Source organism: Athene noctua, chromosome 13 (genome assembly GCF_965140245.1).
Source record: "Athene noctua chromosome 13, bAthNoc1.hap1.1, whole genome shotgun sequence".
Lineage (NCBI taxonomy): Eukaryota > Metazoa > Chordata > Aves > Strigiformes > Strigidae > Athene > Athene noctua.
In genome coordinates this window covers 5,886,724-5,898,800 of record NC_134049.1, presented here as the reverse complement: position 1 = coordinate 5,898,800, position 12,077 = coordinate 5,886,724, and the positions used below count along the sequence as shown (strand labels likewise).

At 34.7% G+C, this 12,077-nt stretch overlaps 1 protein-coding gene across 1 annotated transcript in view; it reads right to left on the bottom strand.

Moving 5' to 3' along the window:
* The window catches only part of EFL1 (elongation factor like GTPase 1), a 79,276-nt gene that overhangs the window by 54,474 nt on the left and 12,725 nt on the right, over nt 1–12,077 (bottom strand). Inside the window, exons 12-14 of the mRNA XM_074917632.1 lie at nt 10,471–10,570; nt 1,224–1,375; nt 428–606 (exon numbers count right to left, since the gene is read on the bottom strand). Of these exons, the coding sequence (XP_074773733.1) occupies nt 428–606; nt 1,224–1,375; nt 10,471–10,570 (431 nt within the window). The remainder of the gene's footprint in view (nt 1–427; nt 607–1,223; nt 1,376–10,470; nt 10,571–12,077) is intronic.

Here is a 12,077-nt window from a genome sequence, read left to right as displayed (position 1 = left end):
TACTCCTAGCTTACTTTTCATTGTCACTGATAAAACAAATGTTTTAAAGTACATCATAAGTAAAAAACTTCTTTAGCCACAACCTCAAAACATTTAAAGCCATTTTTTCAATACTATCATGCACCGTCCTGTCCCCCAAAAGCACTGTTTTTCCCTTCACAAGTTTTCTTTGAATCAAAGTATACACATACTGGATTTATTGTTAGCCAATACAACACTGTACTTAACTTATTTTGGAAATGTTAAGGTTTATAATGAGTTTACAGACACAACCAGCTATTACCACAATTACCTGATACTTTATGGAATTTTTGACTTGGAACTTTTTTATTTTTTAATTTTTTGAGTGAGCAATGGGTAAAAAGTTAAGTTATCAGTGTTTCACAAGAATCCCAAGTTATGGTAACAATTCACTGTCACCTCTTACCTTGTGCAGAGACTCAGCAGGATCATATTTTGGTCCTAAAACAAAGATCTTTTGCCCTCTTCGCACCACACCACTGAACACTCTTGCAAAAGCAATGAAAGACTCCTTGTTGTCTGCTTCCTGTTTCATTGCCTTTGAGGTCATGATCTCTACTTGACCAGTGAGCTGTTTCTCTTCACCTAATCAAAGTTAGAAAAATATATGAAGTATAAAAGTAGTTTGTCTCCTCATCTGAAGAAAAAAAAAAAAGCCAGTTACACATTATCCTATAACATCTGGTGACACATTAAAAGATGGCAGGAATGCTACCACGGTAACTTACAATCCAGTCCTGTTGCTCATACACTGCTTTTGTACCAATTTACTATCAGGCTGTTTGCTTGGGGGTTTTTTTTGATGAAACAGTTACTGCCATAAAAGGTTCTAGAAGTAAGCTAAACAAACCTGAATCTTTCTACCCCATATGCAAGGGCAAAAGTCAAACACTGCACCCATCTATTAGTGTGAAAATTACTTATTTTTTCAGCAGAGCATCTCCTTTGAGCATCAACTATCTTCACTGACTTAGAGTACTGAGACCAAGAACATTCTCAGGCTACAGGAACAGGTATCCATGGCACTATTACAGCATTTATGAACTATCAGCTTTCTTACAAATCCCTCCTCTTCATTCAGGTCCATCTGTTGAATTGCTTGGACTGACACATGTATGATTCTTTGGAAGGTACACAGCACCTTGACAACTAGACACTACTATTAAACATCCTCTGCGAAAAACAGATAGAGTGTTACATACCTTTTGTATCACCAGCGTTCCCAGTTACTTCAGATGAATTTTCACTTGGGAGCTTTTCTGACAGCTCCTTCCTTTGATTTGCTGCCAATTTTTCAGCATGCCTTTGTTTCGCCAGTTCACGCCGATGAGCTATTTCTTCTTGAGTTAAAGGCCTACATTATATTTTAAAACATTAGTATTTGGATGTGTCATTTTAAAAAAAATAATTAAATCACAGTAATTAGAATAGTGTATCTGGCATATGTAAAAACATAAAAGGCATTCTCCAAAATTTAAGTCAGCTAAAATTAGCAAACTCTTCCTTCACCATGTTTAGTAAGGGGCAACCATGTTAAACTTCTGTTTATTTTGTTAAAATGTCAAGTTTTTCCCACTGGCATATGAATTCCACTTTTTCAGAAAAGATCCAAGCCAACTTTCAAACTTGCTTTTTACGCCATATCTAGTACGTTACCCTAAACTAGAATGGCAGCTAAGACTAAGCATACAGTATTCTAACCTAAACTTATCTATTCTGTTTAGTAATTTCAGTATTAACACTTTCTCATGTAACATGCTGTCAGGTGCCTACATTAAGAAAAATAATCTTTATCACTGTGGCTTAAAAGCAGGAAAAAATAATTAAGTAATGCAGATATCATTGTTTTCATGGGACTAGAACACACACACACACCCCCCATTGGGAGCAATGGAAATATATATTGCTTTCCAGCATTAATAAATAATTTATTTGCAAAATAGTAAGCAATGCTTTTTTATATATATTATATGAATATTCCTAATGGAATTCTAACTTGAGACAAGAAACAGAAGAATTCTATCATAAAACATGCATTTGTACAACACAACTGGACAAACTAGTAAGAAAGTCTTAAATCTTGACTTCAACTCAAGAAGGTGAACATAACCCCACAGCAAAAGGCCATCTACACAATGTGTCCTTACACCTGTATTTGCACATATGATGGAGGCAAGAACAACAGTTTTTAATACTAAAGATGGTTTAGGATTCTTCCAGTCAGTTGTATCAAGCACACAGTCTGATGAACAGAGCATTAAAAACAAAGCGCCCTGTTAGTAAGTTTAGCTTGTTTAGTAGTTCTGGATAAGTCACTTCCTCTCTTTAATTTAATTTCCCCACTTACAAAAACAGTTCAAGGTTTCCTGAGCATTAGTAGTAGTAGTAATGAATGACAGGAGGAAGAAAACACTGGGAAGCAATAAATTTTCTTTAGACAACAGGCATATAAATACGATCTATACAAAAAAAAAAATTAATCACATCCCCATATTAACTATTGCACACTCCCAAATAGGGAAACAACCCATCACTTGAGAGTCAAAGTTTTTACACGTAGCGAGACACTTACTCTGCCCTTAACTGGATTAATTAGGAGAGGAAAGCCCTGAACAGATTATGTAGCTGAGACTAACTGCCAGTAAGATTATTTTTTAATATCATAATGTGGATGCTTTTCTGCATACAACACATTCTGCAAGAGACTTAATTTGGAAAATGCATAATGAAGCCTTTCATTTTATCAAAATTCTTCTTAGCACTTGAGGAAATCACTTTGAACACAGTTATGCTTACCTTCAACCTAACCATTCAACTAAAAGAGTAAGAAAACTACACATAAATGAAAAATCTCTCCAACAATTACCTAAGAGAGGCCCCAGGATAAAAATGTCAGAATTTTAAGCACAGACTTTCAGAACTCAGAACCTCGGACAGACACATTACATGTCATAGAAAAGGCAAATGTAAGGCAAAATTATCACTACAAACTTCCCAGCAACTTTTTTTTTTTTTCTTTTAAAAAAATAATCTCTTAAACAATCATTGTGACAGAATTAAGAATACATATCTCTGAAATCTGGGATAGTGTGGTACTTCTGTTTGGTTTGTTTATTTTATTGCAAAAGAGTGAGGCTCAACAATTCAAAATGCAAAGCAGATGGTGGAGATGAAAACTTTGTTACGATGATTTTTTTGTTTCCTGAAGGCAGCTGTTCAAAGCTATTTAAGGGTTTGGAATGCCTGAAAAATTCCCAGAGGAAAGAGATTGATAGGGAAAGTACAGATGAGACAGCCAAGGGTGTCATAAATGCAGTCTATGTATGATGGCACAGTATAAACATGAGGACATATGTATGCATTCCAACACACTTTATTGTCCAAAAATACTTTTCATTTGTGTAAATAACCCTGAGAATAAAAGAAAAAAGTGCGTTCGCCTTTTTTTTTCCCTTTACATGGTATTTTTTGAAGTATCAGTATATTTAGGTGTCAGGTAGCCCTAATCACATATGTTAAACATACCTTAAAATCTGAATGCACTGGTATAAGCTGCAATATATACAAGCACAGTTAATTATATTCTTAATTTGATAAGAAGCAGATTGAGTGTGGGTGGGACTTTAGCTAGTAGGTACAACCTAGACTTCCATCCTGGTTTCTATCAGTGTCAATTTCTACAAAATTAGTCACTACCGGTAGTATCATTACAAACCACAAGAAGATAATGTTGTCAAATAAATCCTTATATAGAATTTCAACACACTCAAGTAGAACACAGAACAAGATTAATGCACATAGGCCCTGGATCTGCTACAAAATCAGTTTTAAATTTTACCCTGATTTATTCAATTTCTCCAGTTGGCAAAACCAAGCAGAAGGGAAATCAATTTTGAACAAATGCTGCCCAAACCAGAAAAAAGATTCTCTCCTGTTCTTCCCTACCATACTTCTTCCCTCCCCTTTTTTCACTCTTTAAGAAAGGATCTACAGCCTCACAATATTGGCAGGAAAAAAAGGGACCATGCAGTTACACAAAAAATGGTAAATGAAAATTCTGGAGGAGAAGGAAAAAAAAAATAAATCCCTACATCCAGAGAGATGCTACAGGATCCAGACACCACTCACATGAACCAGGCACAAGTAATAGAGATGACATAGGTGGGCAACCACATTATTACCAACTCATCCTAACATCAACCTTGTGGTAAACAAATACTATGGAAATAGCAATGTGGAAAAGTGTAATATATATATATACTATTAACATTCAGTAGATTGTTGATCAAATGCATCAGATTTCAGGTAATGTAAGCAAGCTACTGCTGACTTCTTTATTCCCACATTCCACCAGGATAACTCTTTTAGTTCAAACTGAACAAGTAAACTCCTTCATGCAATCAATCCTCTGCATAACAGCAGATTTTCTACCCTTCCATGTCATCAAAGAGAAACCTTATTCCAAAACATTTCAAAAATTCATAGTGAATCATCAAAACAAAAACCTCAAACATAAACTGGCCTCAGATTATTAAAGTTAGATTTATTTTTTCACCTTTTAACCTTCAGACCATTTTCAAAAGGAAACAACACAGTCAAACATAATTTCCAGAAGGCTGATACTGCCGTCAGCAAGTGTCTGTGATGCATCTCCCATGCCGTGAACAATGTTTTTGAGGTGGCTAAGAATATTTTCTCTCCATACAGTTTTTACCCATTTAAATTCCATGAGTTCACAGACATGTGCTTGACTTCATGAAACTAAGTGGGTAATTTCTGTTAACATCTTGAAATCCAAGTAATTTATAATCTTCTGGATTACTCTTCATGACTCTGCTCTTCAGAGTTAAGTTCCAGTCAAATCACTGGCTGCTGTTCTGCTCACCATCTGGCACTCAAAGACTTCTGACAACAGCATCCCTAAGGACAGCTCTCTCAAGAGCAGCTTGTTTGCTACAATTCAGCACAGAGTATGTCCAGTGGTCTTCCTCATCTTCCTGAAGTTCATTAATTTCTGGATTAAACTGCTTAATGTCTATGGAACTATTTCCATACAAAAACTAATGTACAACTACTAAGATTATTTCCTATTTTTTCTATTGCAGCTGAAAGCACTAGGCAATTCAGAGCAGAAATAAACATGTATACACAAATGAACAACTGAAAATTATCCAAATCAGAATTTACATAAAATTTCATGTAACAATCTCACAGGGACCCTGCAAAGGGAACACTCTCAACTGTTTCATATTACATTATATGGCAATTATCATTCATTTCGAGATACGTACTGAAACTAAGATATCAATAGCAAGCTGTCACACACTGCCTCAAAAAACACTCCACTGATACACTGACCCTTGATTTATCTCACATACTGAATGTGCAATAAAGAAGAAACTTGAAGTAAAACTCTTTTCAGGATGTTACAAGCTTTTCTCTCAAACTTACAACTGAACAAACTAAATTATGTCCAGAGATTCAAAATTCATCCATTACTACGTATTCCTCTCCTGAAACAGTTCCAAAGGTCTTAGCTGGATTTAAATATATACTGTTACAATGAAATTTATTTCACAGTAACCACAAGTAGGGTTTTTAATTTTTCAAAAGCATGTATTACTCTATTAAATACATAACTGGGTGCTATCTTCAGATGTTAACCTCTATATCTGACAGGCTGTTCAGATGACTCATGCCATATTCATTTCTAATGCACTAACGACAATTTAGAGCAAACTATTAATGCAAACAGAAGATGACAGGTTCAGATCACATAGAAGTCACTGAAAGTCATATTGACTTTAAACATAATTAATTTACTTGCAAGAAGATAGTAATTTCTTACAGAGCTTAGAGCTTTATAAACATTCTTTTCTTTTGACCAAAAAAAAATGTAATGTCTTTTTAGTTGAAGGGTGGGCAAAAATCACAGGATTTATATTTTTTTCCAAAGTAGTTTTTAGGAAACATTAGAAATTAAATAGATGAAGTACACTACAATCTGCTGGTTCAGGACACACAAACAAGCTGTACCACAAAACAGAGATACAACTGTCATCATAATTTCATGCAGAATTGTATGGGAAAGTGCCTACTTTATGGTGACACCCAAGAAAAGAAATAGTCCTGCTTTCAAGCTAACTTAGACAGAAGTACCTTTTGTATTATCTGGAGGAAAACAGTAAGGGTATTAGAGGTTTCATATCACCTAGTGCAGCCCTTAAGTATCGTTTTAGTACGTCAGATTATTCAATCAACAGACTTTTATTACCACTGAAAAGTAGAAAGGAATTTCTTTAGTGTACTCTATTTGCACTATTCAGCAGGACTGTAAGAACAATGGACTTGAAGTAACCTAAAGGGTTTGCCTCCTGTTGCTGACACTGCATCACATCACTGTGACATACATACATCAAGCTCTACAAAGTTAGCAGAGGATTTCATCATAGCAAACATCTGATATCCAATTTACATTATCTCAGTATTTTATATTAAATACACACAGCAACAGCTAAAACTACTTGAAAGCTACCATAACTATTTATTAAGTATTCCTCTTTCACATGGAGTTAAAGACGGAATTCTGAACCTCGGGAAGAGTAAACTCGAACATTTGTACTCTGTACCTAAATGCCAAGCTCTGCTTTTATTTATACACCTACACTCAACCATTCTGTTTTAGACTGCAGTTCAATGCAAAATGCTAGTAGCAAGGAGAGAAAGAAACAGCATATGCCGAATGAACACCTAATTCTGCACACAGCAATACTTAAGAATAAATAACCACGGGCATCATCAAATAACCGTGGCCTCATTACATAAAGCAAGAAGCTCCAAAAGAAGCCAATATGTCCCCATTTCCTACTGGTTTTGGTTTTAGATACTTTAATATGTTAAGTGAAAAAACTCACACTACACTCTCTTATCACAGGTCCTAACTTGTTTGTCTACTCCGCCCATCCACCAATTTTCAGAAAATTTACGCCTTTGATTTGATTGAAATTAGCAAATAATTTCAGAAATTCAGACAGAAGAAACTGAAGACAAAACATATTTGCACAATTCTTGTTTCTTTAGAAAACCTGATAAAAACTCAGGGAGATACTGGTGCCACATAAAAGTCAAATTTCAAATCTTTCCATAGAAATAAACTGCCAATCTGTTGTAACCCAACCACAAATTATTTTCCCACGTATTTTAGTGTTGTAACAGCTGACAAAGTTATTTAAACAGTAAAAGCAAAAACGTAGCAGTTTTAGTATAGAATCTATTCAGTTTTAAAGTCACCTTCTAGAAGATATTAGTTGCCAACAGCAGTCTCAGAGGAGGTAATTTTAATTAAAAACCCAACATTCACTATCATTTACTGTACACTCTGGACTTTGTAAAGGTTTTTGCTTTTCCCAATCTTTGCTTAAAAGTATTACAAGCAGATGGCAGAAATAAGGCAAACTACAAAAGTCAATTTGCAGCTTCTAAGAAATAAACAAAAAGGTAACATTACCCGAAACTACTTTACAAAAGGAAAGAAAAAGACAATAGCATGGATCTAATTGTTTTTCCCTCTGGAAGTAGAAGACTATAAATCTTGCAAAAAAAAAAAAAGTAATCTAGAGACAAATCTCAGATTTCTTACATGTTTTAACACGCTTTAAAATACTCCCTCTCCCACCCTCCCCAAAGGATGCAAATAACACAGCAGACAGGTCCAGCAAACATCAGAATACACAAGAACACAGCTACGGATCCTCAAAATTAACATGTAATTGGTACATAAAATATGTATTAATGTTCTTAAATAGGTAAACATGAAGCCACTGTTAATAGACATTGTGCTGTGTAACTGTAAATAGCACACAGTGACCAATATAATTCAAAACGTGCTTAGGAACCACATTTACACAATTCTGGTTTTTTAAAACACTTGTATTTTGTTTCACAGAGATAGCTTTTATGATTTCTTCAAGAACACTTTACCTTTAGAAAATTAACAATTAAAATATTGAGAAATACACATGTAGCTATATTACTATTTTTTTTAAAAAATGAAATTCAGCTGTCACTTCAAAACAAAATGGTTAATACCACCTAATGAGCAAAATTACAGTGCTGACAATGACTGGTTATCTGAAATAAAGAAATCATGTGATTTCATTTTAATACTAGCCAATTAGTAACTGAATAATTTAGTATTAAGACCAGCAAGAAATACTTTCCACACAAACTACAGAGCAAGACACTACTTTTTTTCAGTCTACTGCATAAACAGGGAGAAAGGACATATTGTCTACAGTCATCACTAATATGCCAAATGTCTCCCAGAAAAAATTCCAGAACAGTCCCCCCTCTCCTGCAACATTATATCAGAGAGCCTAACTTATCTAAATTTTGTGTGGATTTTTGGACCAGCTCAGCATTACTTGGACTATCTGTCAACTTCAATCCTCCACTCAACGCAGTAAACAACTTGAGGTTTTGCAAACCAGTTTGATGATCAGAATTACAGGTTTGTTACACTGTGTATCAGAGTGCAAAAATGCAACCGTATTTGTGTTCTGAAAATCAGTAAAATTGAGAGCAGCGCATTTTATCTAAGGAAAAATTACAATCAACAAGTCACAATGCGTAAGATTCTGTACCGAATGCATCATTTGCCAGAAACAAAAAAAATATGGAGCTGCTCATACACATATTATGAACTGCAATACATGGCAAATTTCTTCAAAATAGTCTTTTGTCCATTTGAGGAACTTTTTCTCTCTTTTAAAAGAAGAGAAGTTTAATATATGACATATAACCACACACATTAACCAGCTCCCTTCCTGAGGGGGGACGACTAAGAAGAGGGAAAAAAAAAAAACACCAAGAAAAAGGTAAGATGAATATTGGAGGAGACATGAAAGGCAAGATTATCTATGAGACAGAGTGACTCAAAAGCAAATGCCATAGAATGAAAAAAAACAAAAAAAAAACCAACCAAAAAAACTGCCAGAACTTGTAGTAGCTAGCTTTGCTTTTCTCAAAATTTTGATGAAAATCTTGAAAAGATGTCCAAGACTTTGTGTCTGGTGTATGTAAAAGCCACCTTTGCCTCCACGTTGCATCCTCATCACATCAAAGAATCTTGATCCTCCCAACAAACAAAAGAACAGCTCTTTATCAGTGATAGAACAGTCAGAAAGTGATGGCCTCAGTGTACTCTTCTCTGATAACTAGGGTATATATCCAGGAAAGCAGACAAAGCAGGAATGGCACTGCTGTGCTACACCAGTACCTGACCAAGAACTCTTGCTTCAAATACATTTATGGACAGAACTCAAAGCAAAAGTGCAAAACTGCACCATCTAGTGTCTGGTCAATCAATCCCTAAGTGCAATGCATCTCTTCCCTGAATTCAAACAGTGCAAGAAAGATTTTTGGTGGAAGATTTGTAGGTAAGTGTGGTAGGAAAAAAATGAAGTAAATTGAGGAAGTGTATGAAAAAACTAAGACAGTAGTAAAGCTTTCAAAGGTTACTACAGCAACAGTACCATTTTTTGCACAAAGATTTAGCCATCACAGCATAATTTAGTAGAAAGATTAGTATCTTCTATATTACTTCATTGTACAGTGACAATCCCAGAAAAACATAAAATGGCCAGTTAATATAAAAGTTGACTACTGAAAATGTTCCAGAGGCTTAGATGGATGAAAGGTTAAGATGAACCTCATTCTTATAAACTCATGAGAAAAGTAAATTTCTTCTGTAAAAAAGCAGATGGCTTCAGCTAAAAGTAGTGCAGTTAAGTATGTCAGGGAAATGAAATCAAGAAGGAACTAACCCTCAAAGAAAATAAGATGGTCATTAAGCAATAAAAAGCTGTAAAAAAAAAAAAAAAAAAATCTTCCAAACCTCCCAGAAGAAAATCTTTTGAAGTGCATTAATGCCTTTCAGTTCACTGTAAAAAGTTAGTCAAGGTTTAGACTACTTAAACTAACCCATTTTATTTTGTACTTGCAATGGACTGGACAATCCCTTAGCTATTATGCCAGATTTGATGGGAAGTGTTTCCTGGTACAAATGCAAGCTGTTATGATCATGCCAACACAACCTTACTGAAAAACTAAGCAAGCATTACAGCTCAAGCATATCTTCAAACAAACATCCTGAAACAGCACACAATGTATGCGTTAGGAGGATATATTTGGACAAAATCACTATTCTCCAACAAATGTGGTTTTTACTCCTCAACAAATTTGCTAAATCTTCTAAAACTAGTATGATTAAACAAATCATCTCCTGAACTCATTCAGAAAGCCTCTACTTGCTGGAAAGATTTTATTGCCTCTCAAGAATTCGTGAATTATTTTCTCAGGTCTAAAACAATTTATCCATGCTTGCAACATAACTTGTTTTCCTACAAGTATCTAATATAAATCAGAAAGTTAAATGTGACATTTTCTTACCTTGGTTTATTGTGTGGTAATGCCTTTGCATCAACAGCAAACATTTTGGAAACAAAGACAATAACTGGGGCTGTTCCTTCACTACTGCATTTCATGAAAGCTGAAGAAACATAAAAGGAAGTTATGTGCCCATATTTTTTTCCCAATAGGATGGACTAAACTATGGCTTTCCATGAATTTTAGAGGAATTACTTTTTATTTCCCATTTCAATGGATAATATGCTAAAGACAAATTAACAGGAAAAGTAGAAAATTACTCTAGCCTAATTGTTTGATAACACTGCCCATATCTTCAAGTCTGTTTCACAATAAAATAAAATGAGCAAAATTGTAAAAATAGAACTCCTCATGAAAAAGTACATATACTCAAACTAAATGTATTGTTTCAATATTTAAAGTTGAGTTCATAGGCTGGTTTGGATTAGAATGAAGAACAGAGCAGTGGAGCATTAAGAGTATTCTCCCTCCTTTCAAACTAAAGGAGGAAGTCCTGCAAATGTCCAGACACTCTTATCTTCATGAAAACCTAACGACTTAACTGCAAGAATGGATATTCCTCAAAGGATGTAAGATGCACACAAAACTCATTCAATATTTAGGAAATCCCCATAAACTATTTTTTTCATCCAAGTTGGAAGACATTATCAAATCCAAACACGACAAAATACCATTCAAAACTTCCATCAACACAGAAAATAAATTGTCTTCGCCTACACTTCCCCCTTTTATCTGATGTATGAAACGACTATACAGTGAAGCGCTTAGGCAAAGTGCAAGACTAGTACTAAAAATTAGCAAGATATTCACTAAAGGTGTAGTATTCTCTTTTTTAATAACCGAGAGCAGTAAGATCCAAGCTTACAGAGGAACATTTTTTCTAATTAAATTATACTGATGCAGTATTGAATAAATGTTTGGAGAAGACAATGTTTGTAAATGTTCAGTAAAGGATGAAAATATCAGTTGCCTCACCCCTGGGAAAACCATTCCTAACAGCCTGTCAATTTGACTTTCACAACTCATCTTAAATTGACATTTGATATCTCATCCCTTTGGATTTCCTGAAGCTGTCTTCAAAACATTGTTCTATAAACACCTTTCACTACACATACAAAGTTAAGAAATGTTTTTAACTCTTACTAGTTTAAGCATTGTATCTTCTTATAATTTTTACTAAACTACCTCTTGGAATATCAGAGAACATTTACTACCTTACAGCAAAATGGTATTCTGTTACCTGTTCTGCAAACATTCTGAATGTTTGCAGAAGAACAAAACCATACATATAAGGCCTATTTATCCCCTGCAAACCCATCTGAAAAGATCATTTGGGAATATTCTTTTCCAGACTACCAGATCTGGGGAGAAAACATCACTTGATTTTATACAGAACTTCTTACCCCACAGAGGAGATTACAACATACACACGTAGAAACACGAGCTTTGCTCACCACTGAGCATTACGTCCACAGCATCAGTTTCAGCTTTGGTTTTCAGTTCCACTAAATACTTAATTCAGCTTCAGCAGTTCTCATCTGTCTTTCAGGAAAAGAACTCTATAGGAGTTCTCCTTTCCAAGGCATCACAATTTTTATGAAGGACGTATG